The sequence below is a fragment of the Coturnix japonica genome, chromosome 8, assembly GCF_054131305.1.
Source record: "Coturnix japonica strain WE chromosome 8, WE-NBRP24, whole genome shotgun sequence".
Classification (NCBI taxonomy): Eukaryota; Metazoa; Chordata; class Aves; order Galliformes; family Phasianidae; genus Coturnix; species Coturnix japonica.
This window is the reverse complement of record NC_140670.1, coordinates 23,951,269-23,969,002: the sequence shown is the minus strand read 5'-3', so window position 1 is coordinate 23,969,002 and position 17,734 is coordinate 23,951,269. Positions and strand designations below refer to the sequence as shown.

The 17,734-nt window shown below is 39.2% G+C and overlaps 1 protein-coding gene across 4 annotated transcripts in view; it reads left to right on the top strand.

Annotated features, from left to right (window-relative positions):
• LOC107316050 (VPS10 domain-containing receptor SorCS1) overlaps positions 1 to 17,734 on the top strand; it is a 402,901-nt gene that overhangs the window by 350,322 nt on the left and 34,845 nt on the right. For all 4 annotated transcript variants that reach the window (XM_085555282.1, XM_015867126.3, XM_015867125.3 and 1 more), the window contains 8 exons: positions 881 to 983; positions 1,440 to 1,516; positions 2,250 to 2,341; positions 3,300 to 3,407; positions 4,408 to 4,525; positions 6,320 to 6,450; positions 13,377 to 13,490; positions 14,435 to 14,606. In XM_085555282.1, coding sequence (XP_085411408.1) covers positions 881 to 983; positions 1,440 to 1,516; positions 2,250 to 2,341; positions 3,300 to 3,407; positions 4,408 to 4,525; positions 6,320 to 6,450; positions 13,377 to 13,490; positions 14,435 to 14,606 — 915 coding nt within the window. The remainder of the gene's footprint in view (positions 1 to 880; positions 984 to 1,439; positions 1,517 to 2,249; positions 2,342 to 3,299; positions 3,408 to 4,407; positions 4,526 to 6,319; positions 6,451 to 13,376; positions 13,491 to 14,434; positions 14,607 to 17,734) is intronic.

The window sequence follows — 17,734 nt, the reverse complement described above, 5'->3', positions numbered from 1 at the left end:
GTGAAAAGACTGAACATAAAACTCATGAGAAAGCAAAAATTATCAGAATTTTTCAAAAATTATTTCACTGTAGACTTGGAAAAATCATAATGGCAACTTTGGGAATCTGCCTGTTTGTCTGTTTTACCTTCTTGCTCAGCTGATTTATTCTGTACCATTCCTGTTCGATTTCACTACCTGAGATACAAAATCAATAACAAATAGGTAAGGTTTGTACAGACATACTTGTATTGAAATCTCAAAGGTCACATAAAGATGGGGTGATGAAATATTTTATGAAACAGCTGTTAAACTGACAATCTCAAGTTCAGATATTTCTTCCTAGTGCATTGCAGAACAGAGCCATATGTCAGAAGTATTCAGGGTCAAGAAATGGTCTGACACTCCCTGAATTAAGTTGTTTCTTATGTCTTACAAGTGGTGACTCAGCACCAATACTGACAGGGTTATGTTGCAGAGATAGTTTGAGCGCTGCTGCCTGATGAGTCACTTCAGCGTATCTGTAACCTTGCTTGCTTCTCAAGACTACCAGCAGTTGGAGGAGAAAGGTACTGCTTACCTGCCCTTGCAATTCTCATTGCATCCTCTGTGAGTACAGCCTCAATGATCTCATCTTTGTGAGAGTTTCAGTCTAGAGAATCGGTTTCCCAGTGGGAAAAGGCTGCACTGGGAAAGGACAGCAAAAATCTCACAAGACAAACAGAGCAGTGGCCTTTTCTTTTAGAGGATGGCTGATACAGTGGTTAGGAAATAGTATTCGGCTGTCTTAATAGTAACTGTTGATATTTTATACCCTTCATAGCACAGAGACCTGTAGAAATGCGAGCATATTCTTCATGTTGTGTCTGCTTTTTCACTTTAATCTCTCCTTTCTCCATAGCCCTATTGCTCCCTTCATCTTCACCTGAAGGTCTCAGAGAATCCCTATACTTCAGGAAACATTGCCAGCAGAGACACTGCCCCCAGCATTATTGTAGCTTCAGGTATGAAACATTTAAAGGGTGCCTGTATTTGATGTGCAAACACTGAGAAAATCCTGAACATGTGATGGATACAGAGGGTATCCTGTGGGATGTCACACTACCAGTAGGGTGGGCTGTCAGAAAGAAGTTTTCATGGACCTTCAGTGTACCATCTGATTTTTACAGAAACTTGCTTTCATGACTGAGGAGATGATGTCTAACCTTATACTGCCAAGAACATTAGATTCAAAATGGGGAATTTCTTCTATGCACAGAGGTGCATAGATCTGTATACAGTGTTAGGTTTTTTTGACATGTGTTTTCTTCAATTTGAAATTATCTCCCTTTTCTTTGTTTTTCCTCCCAGGTGTCAATGTTACATAAATTACAAAAAACAAATGAATATGTTTAATTCCCTGATTTGCTAATTCTGCTGTTTCTTCAATTTTTCTTCACTAATTAATGTTCTACTTACAGGTAACATAGGCCCTGAACTATCAGACAATGACATCAGTATGTTTGTTTCTTCTGATGCTGGGAACACATGGAGACAGGTACATGACACAGTGACGGGATTTAAGAGTAATTGTAGGGAACTGTCAAAGAGATACATTCAAAATGTTGTTTCATTTTTGTTTCTTTTGATTCAAAACAGCTTTTTGCAAATCTGCATGAAAGGGAAGGCTTCTTATTCCTCCATAGGGGGAGGGAAGTGTCTACCCTGAGAGGTACAGAAGTGTAGAAAGAAAAATATTGTGTATGTCATTATGCATCACATAACAGAAAATTATTTTTATGATTCTGTTCAGTTTGGCTTCAGTTTAACCCTGTAGCAGAAAGGATTATTTCTTTTCATCCATTATCATAGCTAAGAATTAACAGTTACAGTGTTCTGCTTTTCCCTTCACTGTGCATGAGACTGGTGATGAAGTTAAATCATAATATTTAGTGGAATCCCACCTGATAACAAAGCAGTGCTACCCTGCAGTGTGTTTATCTGCAAAAAAAAAAAAAGGAAGTTCTGGTATTCCCATTTCATAGATGGGATATCATGTCACAGAAACTGGGACTGGCTTTCCCAGACTCACAATTGCTGCTGCAAAAATTTGAGAGCGGATGATATATATATACTTTCATATAAAGAAAAACAGAAACTCTCAATATATGTTGCCTTACTCAATAACTTCTGTAGTAAGTACTGACCCTCTTTCATGATCGCATTTAAGTAACTATGATATTTTCTTTATCCCAAAGAAAATAGATCTAAATATATGCTTCCTTTTTCAGATCTTTGAGGAAGAGCACAGTGTTCTGTACTTGGATCAAGGAGGAGTACTGGTTGCCATAAAGCACACGTCTCTGCCTATCAGACATCTCTGGTAATGACTCTGTCCGCAGTGTGATAGTCTGGTACCCTTCCTTCCAAATGCCAAGAAGTAAGAAATAGGGCTGAAGCCACTGTTTTCTAGAAGATACCACTTCAGCAACTGACAAATGTTAACTCAGATAAAGTTAAGAAATCCTGGCAACTGCAGCTTAGAAAGTTTTAACTTGGCCAGATCTTAGATACCATCAACATAATTCCTGATAGACTAAGACTTGGCTTCTTGAGTTCAGTTATTTATATAATATGTAATTTGGATTATAGTTTTTGCCTCTTATTGAGTTGCCCAAGTACTCTTAGTTTTCAAAATTATTGATGAAATTGTCTTCTGCATGGCAGACAATGCTTCTGAGCAAGAATTTTGTTGAAGAACATCGTGGTTATATAGCCAGTAAGACAAAATTGTCTCTTCTACTTAGCATCCTTGAATTTATGTGGTAGGTAGATGTAGTTTTATGCTGTTTTGCATTGATTTACTGCCACTGCAGCGAAAGTCATATCAGTATCTAAACCAACCAGACCCAGGTCATAAGAAATAGTTCCAAGCTTTTCTTAGACCCACCACAGGTAAGACTGCTGATTCGAATAGGCAAAGCTCTTGTGACCTGAAAATCACGCCTCCTTAAAATGTCTTTGATTGGGGACCAAATATTAAGTTGCTCAAAATTATTTGTGAATTTTAAATAAAATCATAGTGCTGGGCTAGATTTTGTCCTTCAAGCATCAGTCTCTACGGAATCTTTATTAGTTTCTGCCACTTAAGTATTGGCCTTGGCTTAGTAGTGTAATGCCAGAAAGCTTGATCAATGCTCTGATTTATAAATCTGCCACCAAAATTAGATATTCCAAGGGCTAAAAATGCTACCTTCTCCTTCTCCATAGCAGCTGTAGCATCCCCCCAGTTCCAGTAGGAGAATAAGGAGAAAGGATATTAATTCTGCTTTCTCTATCAGGTTAAGTTTTGATGAAGGGAAATCTTGGAGCAAGTACAGTTTCACATCACTTCCACTGTTTGTAGATGGAATTCTAGGGGAACCTGGAGAGGAAACTCTCATCATGACGTAAGTGAGCATTCCATCATGCTAACATTAGCAGGAGAATCACTATAATAACCTTATGAGGATTGTTCACAACATAGTTTCTAGTTGGTGACCAAACCAAGTGATAACTGAAGCCAGGACTATGCAGTCTTGTGTTGGTAAATCATCAATGTTTATTTGTAATGTTATTGAAGGCATGACAGTAAGTTTTCTTGCAAGCTGCAAACACATTATCATTTAGCTTACCAGCATGAAATGCAACTTCTCAAACTGAATGTGATTTAAAGAAAAGTTACTCTTGACAAATGAGTATTTAAAAGAAAAATGATGGAGTATTTTATAGCTGTGTTTTTGCTACTTCTTTATATTTTTTAACTGAGAAACAGAAAAATGAAGACATTCTTTGTAAGAGTGAATGACAAAATGTTGCCTGGAGGCTGACTCATGAAAAATTGTGATTAGTTTCAATGTGGTTTGCTGAGAACTGCATTGTGCATAAATCTAGATTCACTCTGCCAAAAATTGCAACGTTTTACTTGATACCAGGTCTGTAAAAGGAAGAGGAAAGTTATTCTTCTGTCTATAAAAAATGAACTGACCTGTAAGAAACAGAATATCTGGCTTGAAAACTAACTTGAGCTAATAGAGATGTATGGAGAACAATACCTTCAGGTTCTGATTTTAATTCTTGTGGAAATGACTCCCATGGCTCATAATTAAAGATAACAAACTCTTGTAGGTATAACTATCCCCATTCCCATGTCAGGTTTTCTCTGGTCAGTTTGCAGAGTGGCACTACTGGGAGGATTATTTATTTACAGAATAAAAGCCATGTGCACTGTAGAACATTTATAGGTATTTAGGAGTCTTAAGTCTCACTTCCACTGTGTCAGTGAAGTGAAAACTACAGGGCTGGGAATCCTGCAGCAATTAATCTCTGCCGGAAATTAATTCTGCTGTAACTACAGTACTCCACCTGGTGTTACCTTTTACTGTATGCACTTTCTGCTGTATTCTGTAGAGTGTTTGGACATTTCAGCCACCGCTCGGAGTGGCAGCTAGTGAAAATTGACTACAAGTCCATTTTTGATCGGAGATGTGCAGAAGAAGACTACTGGACTTGGCAGCTCCACAGCCAGGTGAGAAGCAAGGAGGCTGGGATCTGATCTTAGGCAGCTAATGAGCCTACAGTTAAAGATCAGCATAATCCACTGTGTTTTTGTGTTAGCCTTATGTATCCAGTTGTCCCTTACTGGTTGTTTTATTTTTCTCTTAATGTAGATGTGTTGGCCACAGATTGCACCCTGTGAGCCCTGAAGGATTAACAGCTGTCTTGGCTTGTTCTGTAATTAATGAGTAAGAATCTGTGTTATAAAAGGAGCAGAGGTTTGAGACTCTTTGCAGGCAAATAGCTAAGGCTCTTAGCTTCCAGCAGGGGGATGCAGCTGCAGCAGAATTGCTGCTGCTGAAATAGGACTGAAATACTTCTCTTACAATTCCCATGCAGTTCTCTCATCCTTACCTCTTTTCTGTTCCTCTGTGTCCTCAGAACCAGAGATTTTAGACCCTTCTAGCTCTCTCACACTTATTTCCCCAAGTTCTGCCCTCTAACCCTCATGTCTTATTCATTTTCATACTTGCTCTGTCTTGCTCAGCTGTGGAACACCTGTTTGGGAATCAGACAATTTATTCACTGCTCTCTTGGCCTCCCTGTGTCCTGTTCCTGGCACATGTGATGCAGGGCTGCATAATTCTTGGAATTATCACTCAGGTGTTCAGTGAGTCAATGTGCTCATGTCTGTGGGCATGGGGGCATCTTACAAGTCCTGCCAAGTCTGGCGTGGCATCCTACGTTCTGTCAGGTTGGAACAAAATATATCCCAAATTCTGTGATTATATAAACACCACAGTCTTCACTGCAGTCTAAAGAGGTGCACCCATTTGTATCATCAAATGTTGTCTTGCTGGGCAATATCATGCTGGGCAAGAATTTAATAATGGATATGAAATGAAAGTAGCTTGACTCAGACTCGCTGCTCGCACAAGGCACAGTGCCACACTAAAAATACCAAGTATGACTTAGATGCTGATATTCAAGAATCCACAGCATTTTACACAAGGTGCCATTTGGGCCTTTCTCTTTTCATGGGCAAATCAAAGGTCTGAAAAGTTTATTTTTCCCACAGTGATTTAACATCACAAAAGGTAAAAAGTGAAACCCCACTTAGTTTTATTCTTTACTTTCTTGTGATTGTGTAAGCAAAAATGCCAAGAATTTTGCAGTATATCTTTGAAAATGTTGGCTTTGGAGCTTGCAGAACTATTTTTAGGAGGATGGCTGTGGATCTTTGCCTTTTAATTTGATTTTCTTTGAGTTTACAGGGCTTAGCCATATTCCCTAGGTATAAATGTGTAGCAGGGTGCTCAAGATAGTGAGAGGACAAGGAAGTGTTAACATCCAATATATTACAAATCAGACCCTGGACAAAATGAACTCAGAAACTGTGGAAAGTATTTAGGTATATACATATTACTTATTTCTACTGAATAAAATCATTGCCAAAGTGGACTAACAGAACAGACCTACTCTGTCTCAGAGTGGAGGGCTCAGGCTCTGTTTTCAGTTGCTGTGAAACTTAATCTATAAACAAGAAACGAGTCTGACTCAAATGCTTACTGGGCATGGAACAAATTCAGAATTGAATCTGATTCATAGGTAGCCCTGGATCATTTCTTGGTGTGTATTGGAAATGCTGCTTTAGTTTCAATTAAAGCTTCAGTAACTTTAATTAGCTCCACGGTACTGACATGGAATTTGACTTTCCATCCTCTTCCCTTGAGTCATAGCCCTTAATATTGCAGTGTCTTGAAAAAAAGGTGTTACAAACAGCCTAGTGGGTGTAAGAGAAATATATTTTTGGTTTTGTTTCCAGGGAGAAGCTTGCATCATGGGAGCAAAAAGGATCTACAGGAAGCGCAAGTCAGAGAAGAAATGCATGCAAGGAAAATATGCTGGGGCTATGACGTCAGAGCCATGTGTATGCACAGATGCTGACTTTGACTGGTGAGTAATGGACACATAAATAGTGTGAGATCTACCTACAATGATGTGCTTCCCACCTTTCCACAATACAGGGGTTGGCAGGGTCACCAACCACATGCTCAGGTTCTAGAAGACTAAGGCATTGTTAGTCTGTTAGTGGTTAAGCCCCTTAAGGCGGCTTCACAGTTACAAAACACTTCTGATAAACCCCTGCTTTCATTGCAGAACTTCTCACTCTGAGAATGTATGTTTTTATTTCTTTGAATCTGATTGAGTGATTTGCTGCTATAAAGGCTTGTTGCTAGTAGTAGAACAGAAATACCACAGTGATACCTGCTGGGGGGAAACAGGCATTTATTTATTTTACATTCACCTAGAGGAAACCAGCAAAAGGTCTGTTGGGCAGTGGAAAAAAGTCTCAGAGAATACGTGGATGGCTGGGGATGTATGACGGACAGTTCATGTAGACTCGTGAGACCCTTTGGATCTGTTGGAAAGGGGAGAATTTTTGAAGTCCTCTTGTTAAAAGTAGTCTGGGAAAGATATCCTTAAAAGTACTGCAAATCTCTGCCCTGAACAGACTGCTAAAAAGCCTTTCTGACCTAGGAGGGTATTCCTCCTCCTGGTGAAACCACTTCTGTTTTAGTGCAGGATATCATGATCCTTCCCAGTACTCTCTGAGCTCTTGTTATTCACGTAGTCCTCAGATCTGGGTTTTGAATTTATCCATTTCAGCTTCTTCTCCATTGCCTCAGAGGTAAAAAAGAATAAAACATCCAGTTCAGAAATATTTACCACAAATAGTCATCACTTATTTATCTACCTAATACAGTCAGGAACATGGTCTTACATAGATTTTCCAGAGAATGTTGGAAAAGCCACAGGGAAAAGAAGACAGAGGAGGAGAGGCAAGAAAGAAGTTCTGTTGACTTGACTGAATTTCTCAGCCCAGATTCATTGTGTTAACAATGTCAAACCACTGCTTCTGTGCCATAGCATTCAGTGCATGCCTCGTTGAACTCTTCACTAGGCTTCAATGCTGTAGCATCCTGCATAAGCTGGGCCGAAGGGGAATTTGGAAGAAAAGCAGTCGATAAAGCCTTGCTGTGAAAGGATGTCCTCTGGAGGGGGTTTCCTGCAAGAGGAAGAAGCACCTTTTTCATCCTCATTTATGACAATTTCATGGTGCTTTTGAATGATCTTTCTTTTTAAGTCTGGTCAGAGCTCTGAATTGTAGTTGATTTAAGAGAACTCATATCCCTCAGGAAGGGAAAAGCTCCTGTGCTGGCTGCACTTGGGTTTACAATCTTAACATAATCTAGGCAGCTTTTTGCATTAACAGTAAAGATTGCAGGATGCAGGTTTGTATACAGAACAAAAGAAGACAACAATCCCTACCCCATTCAGTGTAGTTTGGACACTGAATTTGTAAGGAGAAAATTTTATTACCTAAGCTTGTCAGAGCTTGGAGTAAAATCAATCATATATATATGATAAAGTTACAACAAACAAACAAGAAATGTTATTGCTGTTAGACCCATGTGTTGTTTTATCAGCTCAGAGTGTAGAAAAAATGCCAGTCATAAAAGACTTAAAGATTGTCTGTTGTTTTGGTGTTTTTTTAAATCATTCTAGTAGTATCATGAGTTCAAGGTTCTTTTCAAATTTGTATTCGGTCCATTGTGATTCTTTCTTAGAGAAAAGGGCACGTTTTTTTATTGCTTTACACAGCAACAAAACCGAGTGGTGTTAGAAATGATTGTAGGTTCTCCAGCCTCAGGAATCTGAGCTCTTCTGACAGAAGATGTCTCTTCCTGTGGCCTCGATCCAAACCCGTACTGCTCCCTGCATGGGCTGCAGCTCACAGCCAGAGGGCAATGGTGCTTCAGGAATGGGTGTGCAGAAACCCTCAACTAATCTGTCCTAGCAACGGCCTGGAAACAAGATTGTCCTTCTTCATTTAATTGATTTGGGTAAATGGATGACACCCTTACTTGTGTGTTATTAAAGCATTAATTTAGCTGCTTTCCTTCCATTGTGTTCCTTCCTGCTGTTTGGACATTATTACGGCAATATCTCTCTGGTAGAAACACCTTCCAGACAAGGACAGAGATCTTCAGTGGTGCTCATTCTTCAGCTACCTGTCTCCCAAGTCCTTTAGAAACTCTGAGTGAAGTGTTGCTCTGCCAGTCCTCCCTCTGAACCCACTGACGTTAATGCTGAGCACTTCTCCTGTGCGTGTTTCTATATTTCATGCCTTCACAGGGAGCAGGAGCCTGTTTATGCTGGTGCTAGTAACTTCAGATAGCTAAAAAGGTGCAAAGGAGCCTTAGTGCAATACAGAGTCAGGCATATTTGTCTCACTGATGTTATCGGTGAGGATCTGTCTGGCTCTCTTTTTTTATTGAATAGCATTTAAATTACAGACCTGCCTGCTAATTCTTATGCTAAAACACTAGAGTCCTCTACCATGAGAAACTGTCTTGACAAAATGCATTGAGGCAGAAGGCAGGTGTTGAATGTGGTCAGGCTGTGTTGGCTTCATGTGTTGGCACTCATTGGTTCATGTAGGTAGTCATGCAGGTGTCGGTTCTGAAATAAACATATATTTGCACCCTAAAGTTAATTAAATTTGTTTTATCATTCAAGATGGAATAATTAACTGACAAATAGTGATTTTGAATTCATTTTTAGTTCATTCTGAATGAATTGTGGAAAATACAGATTCAAGTCTGAGATGTATCTCTGTATCCTTAGCGGCCTAGATATCTACAAGGCACAGATTTACTGGAAGGACACTTGGGGATTTTATATTCCCTATTAAGATAAACTGGAGTGACCTGTACTTCTGATGCATTTATAATCATATGCCTTCCTAGATCCATTCATTCAAAATGCTGCTGAATCCATCCTTCTCTGAGACAAATCCCAGCTCAAGTCCTTGGAATACTTTGAAGCAAGTGGAACTCCCTTAAACAGAAATCTGTACTTACACCATAGTTTAGTATTTGAAAATACTAAGTTAATAAGGTGGCAGTAAGACATTACTACATCTGTGGCCACAGTTAATTATTTCTACAGGACCTTTTGGAAACTACAGATCAAAGGTGACTTTAATACCTTGATTCCACCCATTCTAGGGTCTGAAAAGTTTGCAGAGCAGAGAGTGTGAAACTATGGGTAATATTTTCTGTTTCTGGCTGACCTTAATGCGAAGTGGTTAAAATTAAGCCAATCCTGTGCTCATGTTAAGTCATCTCTGCAGTCTTAGAAAGTATCAACACGTCAACAACTTTTCTGGCTTACCTGATAATTTCTGTATCTTAAAGCAGTGGGATTTCAATAATATCATGTAGATTTACAGTTTTTCCATTGCAGTATGTTTGTTGCATCTGTTTTCAATCAAAAGACTTGCAAAAGGGATTTCTTTTCTTTGATTGTTACTTGTGCACAAATTCAAAGTTAGGGAATTTACCACAAGCTTGGAGCAGGGTTATAGAACTTCTGGATTCAGTCCCTCTTTAATTGCAGAGGAGGACCTGTGAATAGAAGAAATAATTGAATACACAAGTAGAATTCCTGTTTAAATCAGTAAAAGCGGTCCATATGAAACCACTGTCAGTGGGAGTCAGATAGTGGTCTGCTTCATGCTGATAAAACAAGCCCTGCTGTTAAATGTTCTGCTCTTATTTTGATAAGTACATTATCTATTTCACCTGAATTCTTTTCAGGCAGGCAGAAAATACCATCAATATATGCAAATTCCATTTCCCAGGTACCTGGCAGTAACTTGGCTAGCTGATTGCAGGATGGAGCTGATGCCTTTCCTGTTTCCAGATTTTGCTATACTTGCTCTTGCTATGGCAATCCAATTGATGCTAATGCTTGTTGATTGCTGCAAAGCCTGTTGTGCCAAATTGTAGGCAGCAATTTGTTGTCAGCATCAGTGTTCTGCGTGCACCAGCCTGTAGCCAAGGAATTCATTAGATTCCAAGACTGCGGAGGTGAACAGGGGGCTGGTGCATCTGTAGAGAGATATGGAACAGCAATTCATGTCATTTTCTGGGATTATATTTCTGTAGGGCCTTAATGAGCCAGACGATTTGCAAGCCTGAAAATGACACTGTGAAACTTCTGTGCTTAAAACTATTTCTGCTGTGGAAAATCCTATCATTTCATTCTCTTGAGTGTGAGAAACCCGTGTGTAGTCAAACCTAGTAAAGTCAAGGTTCTGTTGCCCAGATTTGTGAGTACTATCAGGAAGCAAAATTACAACACAAGCACAGATGTGTATAGTAAGAAATCAGAGACGGATACTGCAGTATTAATTTGGACTGCAGATACTGATCCCCCTCTGCAGCACATCTCACTGCTTTGTTTTGTTTTCACCCAGTTACATAATCTTGTGTGAGAAGATTGTTACAGCCTTTTAATTAGAGTGACACAAGATAACTTAGGAATACAGTGCTGCAAAGTGTTGACAAATGGATTACAAAAATACAGGAGTCCCACTTGTGTGTAAATATTTGTTTTCTCTAAGCAAATCAGAGTGGTGTTATTCTTCATTATGAAGTGTTTCTATAGCCATAGTGTTTTTAATCCAACAAGGATGATTAGAGGAGCACATGGCAATGGGAGAATAGGCTGGCTAATGCTTCCAAAGCAATTAAGCAACATTCAATCACTAGCATCTGAGTAAATAGATTCATGAAAATTCAATCACAAAAACTGGGGAAAAGACCCATTTAGGTCGTCTAGTTCACTGCTGTTTCCTAGAGCATGTTCTCAATTACTTGCTGTAGCTATCCCAAGCAGCACAGCTGCCAAAATGTTATTTTGGAGCAGTTGTGCAGTCCATTGTGTTTAGTTATTCCACATGATGTGCCGCATCAGTTTGTTGTTGTGGTTTTTTTTTTCGTTAATGTAATCTTTTAAATTGCTGGTTTTAGATTACATCAAAACATTTCTTTTCTTGAGAAGTTACAAGCACGGGCAACAATTCGTGATGAAAGTCCTCACAGTGTCCGCATTATGAGTGGCTGAGATTCTTGGGTTTGTTCAGCTCAGAGCTGAGGAGGCTGAGGGGAGGCCTCCTATAAGCCCACAGCTCCTCTCAGTGAGTGGAGAGGCTGCATTGAGCTCTGCTTAATCCAGTTACAGGGATAGTTGTCCCAGGGAATGGCATGGAGCTGTGTCAGGGAAGGGTAAGGAGGGTGTTAGGGAAAGGTTTTGCACCAAAGTGTGGTGGGCATGGCCCCAAGCTGCTGGAGTTCAAGGATTGTTTTATCCGTGGTCTCAGTAATACTGTGGCCCTATGTGGAGCCAGGAGTTGGGACTTGATCTTTGTGAGTCCCTTCCAACTCAGGATATTATATAGATTCAGTTCCCTGTGAGCTCTGATGTAACTCTAGCAGCTAACACTTCCATCTCCACACATATGGAAAAACAGAAGTGGAGAAGACAGGCCGTACTGCAATGAAAGAGTATGGCCAAAAAACCCCATTCTGCTTACACACAGCCTGTTTTTTCTTCTCCTTATTTTCTACAATTTTTTCCTTCTCAAATGACCCTTATCCTTCCATTTCTCTGCCTTTGGTTCTTCCCCATTACATCCCCTAATAACTTTTGTACAATCCACAAATGCTATTCTTTGGCATGGCATAATGAATCCCATACCTTTGTGTGCAATAACCCTGCTCAGTCTGCAAAGCAATCTTAGAGCCTCTCCCCTTGTCTATCTGGTGATTCTCCATCCTACCGTGGGCTAATGGTTATCCTTTAATCAGTTCTTAAAGGAGCCAGGACAAGAATTCCACTGGTTGCATCAAAATTATTGAGGGTTTTTGTCTCCTGTTTTAATTTGTGCTTCTTTATGTATACAGATGTGAGCCTTTAATCACATAATCTGACAATATTCTAATCCTCTTTGTTTCAATGTTGGGCTACTTGATACAAAGTTACTGAAGATAAGAAGTACCATTCTAAGATTAAAGGTCAGTTGGTAACTGGAATTTTGGAATGGTGTCTGTGGTCTCTGGATGGCAATTCTTCAAAATGGTGACCCATTAGCTTCTCAGTTATATTGTATGGAGAAAGCTCAGTAAAAGGAGGAAGAATGATTTTGTGTCCAAACAGTCCTCATTACTCAATGATTAAAAAGTCAAACCATGCAAACAGAATACTGGTTAAAGAGGTTTTACAATTATTTATTTATTCCACAATAAGGAACTAAAAATGAAATGTTAAATGATGTTATTTATCGTGTGTTTGTCTGAAAGCAAAAAATAGTTGGAAATGTTTATTTTTTGTGGAACTGAAGCAAAACAAGTCACAGCTAAACCCAAATTGAAGCAAAAGATTGCATTTTCATTCATTGTTTTTAAAATGTTTTTTTCCCCAACATTTCCTCTTCCTAACAAAAATAGAAATGAAAATTACAGCCTTTACCAAATACCTTCTGTTAATACCTTCACTCAGCTCCCTCAGAGCTGTAAGTATTCCTCTACAGCTCATGTGACATGGTTTTCAAATACAACAAACTGTTTAGCACTTCAGTTTTCTAAGAGATAACTGTGACAGCAGTGGTTGAAATAGGTGAAGATCTCTGGCCTTTATCATATTTTGGTTTAGAGATGAACTAGAGAAACACTGTTGAGCTGTCTAGGGAGAACAGATAAAATAGTAACTCCTGAACTGCCTGGAAGAATCTTGATGATCTAGCCCTACTCATTTGCGCAGGGATGTATGCGAGGTAACTTTATGCAAAACAAAAGCTAAAGCAAGATGAAGAATCTGTTAATCCATCAGTAAAAAACAACATAGGCACTCTAGTAAACAAACTGAGGAAAATCACAGTTTGAGTCAGTAGCAGCCAGTGTGAGTTAATATCTGCACTTATTCTTTTTATTTTTTATGTGGTGTGTAACTCTCTTCTAATGTTCAAACAGTGACTATGGATATGAACGTCACAGCAATGGGCAGTGTTTACCAGCATTTTGGTATAATCCGTCTTCCTTGTCAAAAGACTGCAGCCTTGGACAGAGTTATCTCAACAGCACAGGGTAAGTGGTGCACTAAGCAGTATTTTAGCCAGAGCAGCCACATGAACTTAACCCAATGATGATAGCATTGGTGACTCAAAGCTGGGTGAAGTCCTTGGAATTCTTCGTTATTGAATTTGCAGGGGTGCACAATAATGCCCTCCAGATCACCATCATATGTGGTCCAGACTTTTCTATGAAAAATGATGCCTTTAAGAAACTTGAGTGGAAAATGTAAGGCAAAGGCCAGACCACTCGATCTCTGAAAGCAATCCTGTTAAAATCATGTGGGATCACATGAGCCAGAAGGGTAAGAAATGAATTAGAGGAAAGAGATGAAACTGATATATATGTACAAAGATATGATAGATGGGCGGTTAGTCCACATGCTGATTGTTCTTCAGCTCTCTTGGACATAAGGAAAAGATGCATTCTGTATTAAAAGACTGACCTCAAATTGCATTTCTCATGCAAGTGATTAAAACAAAGGAATCTAAGATGGTTTGGAATTCTGTCCATTCAAAGATAGGCATAATTTGATTTCTAGAGACTTACATCTTTAGAGCTATCTCACTGCTGATAACAAAGGAAAGGTTTTGAGCCATGAGAAAATCTGTTTAATTGCTTAAAAGTGTAATAATACAATACAACTCTCTACATATATTACTTATAGCTTTATAATTAAGTTATAACCCACATTGTCATAGAATTCTATGTTTTATGCAGTGTGTGTAGTATGTGGTATACAGCTGTGCTAAATATTACACGTCACAACACTGTTAAATACTTATATGTTAGATATGTAAGGAATGCTTTGCTGAGGAAAATCATAGAGCATATTTGAGAATCTGCTTTCTTCCAATCTTCTTAGTGTAAAGAAACTTCAGAAATGTAACTCCGTTCCCAGTTAACCCTGTTGTGCTCCCTGTCAGCATCTGGTACAATTTCTCTCTTTACTTCTGCAGGTACCGAAAAGTCGTTTCTAATAACTGCACGGATGGTGTGAGGGAGCAGTACACAGCAAAACCACAGCAGTGTCCTGGCAAAGCTCCCCAGGGACTTCGCATAATAACCTCTGATGGCAAACTGACGGCTGAACAAGGACACAATGTCACTTTTCTGGTACAACTGGAAGAGGTAGGCTCTATAAGTGTATTTCAGTCTGAGTAATGCCAAACAAAGTTTTAAAGTGGTGGAAAGGTGAACAGAGTGTAGGATAAAATCAGCTCCATTATGTATCTGAGGAAGATATTAGATATAAGGAAAAAGTTTTTTACAATAAGAGTGGTGAGGCACTGGAGCAGGTTGGCCAAAGAGTTGGTACCTGCATCCTTGGAGATATTCACAAGGTCAGACCGGACTAGGCTCTGAGAACACCTAGCTGTAGGTGTTCCTGTTCATTGCAGAGAAGTTGAACTAGATGACTTTTAAGGATCCCTTCCATCTCAAAGGATTTTATGATTCTCTGCATACATACTCTTTGGGTGCTTGGGGGTAAAATCTCAAGATGTCGTCAGCACAGAGTCTGAAATTGATTGCAGATGTGAAGCTGACTCAGTCTCTGACTGGAATCTGTGTTGCCACTATATGTTTAACATAATTTTTTATGCCATGATACTCCTCTCTCTATTTATGGGTCTTCAGAAAAAACAGTTTAATTTTTTCCCACCCGTTTTCTCTGCTTACCACTTCCTGATTAACTGTAGACTCCCAAATGATGACAAAGTAACTATTATCTCTTTTCCCCTAATATTTTCCCAGCAAAAAAGTGTCCTGATCTGCAAAGACAATAACACAATGAATCGTATCTAACCTTAAGCAGTTCTACAACTGGAATGTTCATTTTCTCCAAAATGTGGTCTCTATTTTAGTAGTTTTAGATAAGTCACACAACCTATCTACTGCAGATGCCATCATAGCAGTTTGAACATGCATTTGGCCAGGATACATTATTGATTTCTATGTTTAAAGATGAAGAAAAAACATACAAAATAAGATTCAGAGCTTTCAGACCTTATTTCAAAAAGTATATAAGCAACCAAGAAAGATGTCCTTATATTCTCCCCCCAAAAGTGTTTATTGCTGCCTTTCAATTCTCAGAAAATCTTACAATAGATTGAGAGAAAGAGATGGGTAACCTGAGACGTCAATCACAAATCTGTCAAGGAATTACACCAACAGGGGGAGATGCAGTAACTCACATGGTGGGAAACTCAGAACAAATTCCCTGCTTTGAGTGTTTGAACTCGCGTATCTTGTATGAGTGTCCTTGATATATACATACAATTATATATAAAAAATTATACACAAGTCTGTTGTGAACTGTACTGTGTTTTCATTTGGCCACGATCATTTCTGATAACACTGTTTCAGTTTTCATCAGAGTTTGGATGCATGCTGTGCATCACGAAGTATGTAAAGCATATTTTGATAAGTGAGTCAGCTGCAGTGGAAATCTAAAGGGGACCTGTTTTGGGTGGTATTTCATAAGGAAGAGTTTAGCAGTTGCTCTGAGCACTGAAACAGTATTGATCAACCTGCAGCCTTGGTGTTTACTTCCCTGCTAGATGAATCCTGATCTTGTGCTCCTAGATTTGTCAGCGTAAAGAATTTGCAGAATTTTGGAGATGAATTTGACCTAATCTGACAATTATATTTGGGCTGATCTTACAGCAAAAGAAATATTCAACAAAGATGAAAGTTTGCCTAGTTATGTACTATATGGTATGAGAGAATAAACTGTAGTCATAGGAACATATTTTTGTATACACTAAATTATTTCTCAAATAAACTATTTCAGTAAAAAAATCACACCACTCACCAGTAAAGTTAAACAACTCAGTAGAAGAACAACCATCCTGTCATAGAGAAGGTATCAAATGCACATAGTTGCAGAACTGCTGAAGCTGGAAGGGATCGCTGGAGTTTGTTTAGCTTGATTAGTGTGGAGTTTGTTTAGCCCAACCCCTATATAAGCTTTCTACTTTTACAAACAAGGCACAACTTGCTGTTTTCTGTTGAGCTGTGCCTTGTACCAGTGTAATGCACAGTATAATCTAGGATGCTTACCATCCAGCCAATCTGTGTCGCCCATTGTTGCTGAAGAGAAGGCATCTGGTGTTGTAGGAATTCTTTACTATGAGACTGGTGAGGCCCTGGCATAGAGAAGCTGTGGATGCCCCATATCTGGAAGTGTTCCAGGCCAGGCTGGATGGGACTTTAACCAACCCATTCTAGTGGGAAGTTTCCCTGCTCATTGAAGGGTGTTGGAGCTGGATGGAGTTTAAGGTCCCTTCCACCCCAAAGCATTCTGTGATTCTGTGATAAGCAAGTGAAAGATAAGTTGGTGAATCAGAGCTTGAGATATGTAGTATTATTTTCTTTCTAGATCCCACCTGGGTCTGAAAAAAGCTCACTCAGACTTTAGATGCAGGCTCACTGAAGGCCTTGAAAAATCACCATGTTAATGAAGCAGAAGGGGGTATCTGAGAGAGGAGGAAAACTGTGGCAGCAAAAACTGATGTTTTCATTAAGCTGTGGGAGTGAGGCAGGATTCACATCACAGGGGTTTCTTGTAGAGGACCCTTATGTCTGCAGTGATGCTCAAGGCTGGGATTGCAGACTGTCATTCTGATCATGACAGCGTGTCAGATTGGGAAGGTTAGTTCACATATTAGGCTGAATATAATTATTGTGAAAATCGTACTGTATGGCAGCAGTCAGAAAGCATCGGTGCTTCCTTTTATAATTAGCCTGTATCTCATTGTACAAAGCGTTGTGGATGTAGTTAATAAGCAGAGCACCATAGTTAAGCTGGTAATTTTGTTCTTAAATTTCCATTGAGCAAAGCAGAATTGTGACTGTCACTAAATGGCAGAATGGGAAAATGCAGCTGTGCTTTAAGGACATTTTCTCATTGCCTCAAAATACTGTCACTTTAAAGGTTAATCCTTTGTCCTGCTCTGGCCTCTGTGTGCAGATCAAGGGCTGGTACCTCTCACCCACAGCACTCATCTAGAGTTGCTTCTCATCCTACATAACCTGAATCCTTGCTTTATTTTTCCACAGAAAAGGATCAATTAATTAATTAATTAAATAAAATAAAGTAAAAAATCCACTCAAAAAACTCCAAAGACATTTTTCCAGTCAGATTCTTAAACCCAACTTCCCTGACATATTTTCCTGCTCTGCTATAGAAAATAGAGGAATTTTGTTAAGCAAGTGTTATTTCTGCATGTTTTCCCCATCACATGGTCATGAAGATC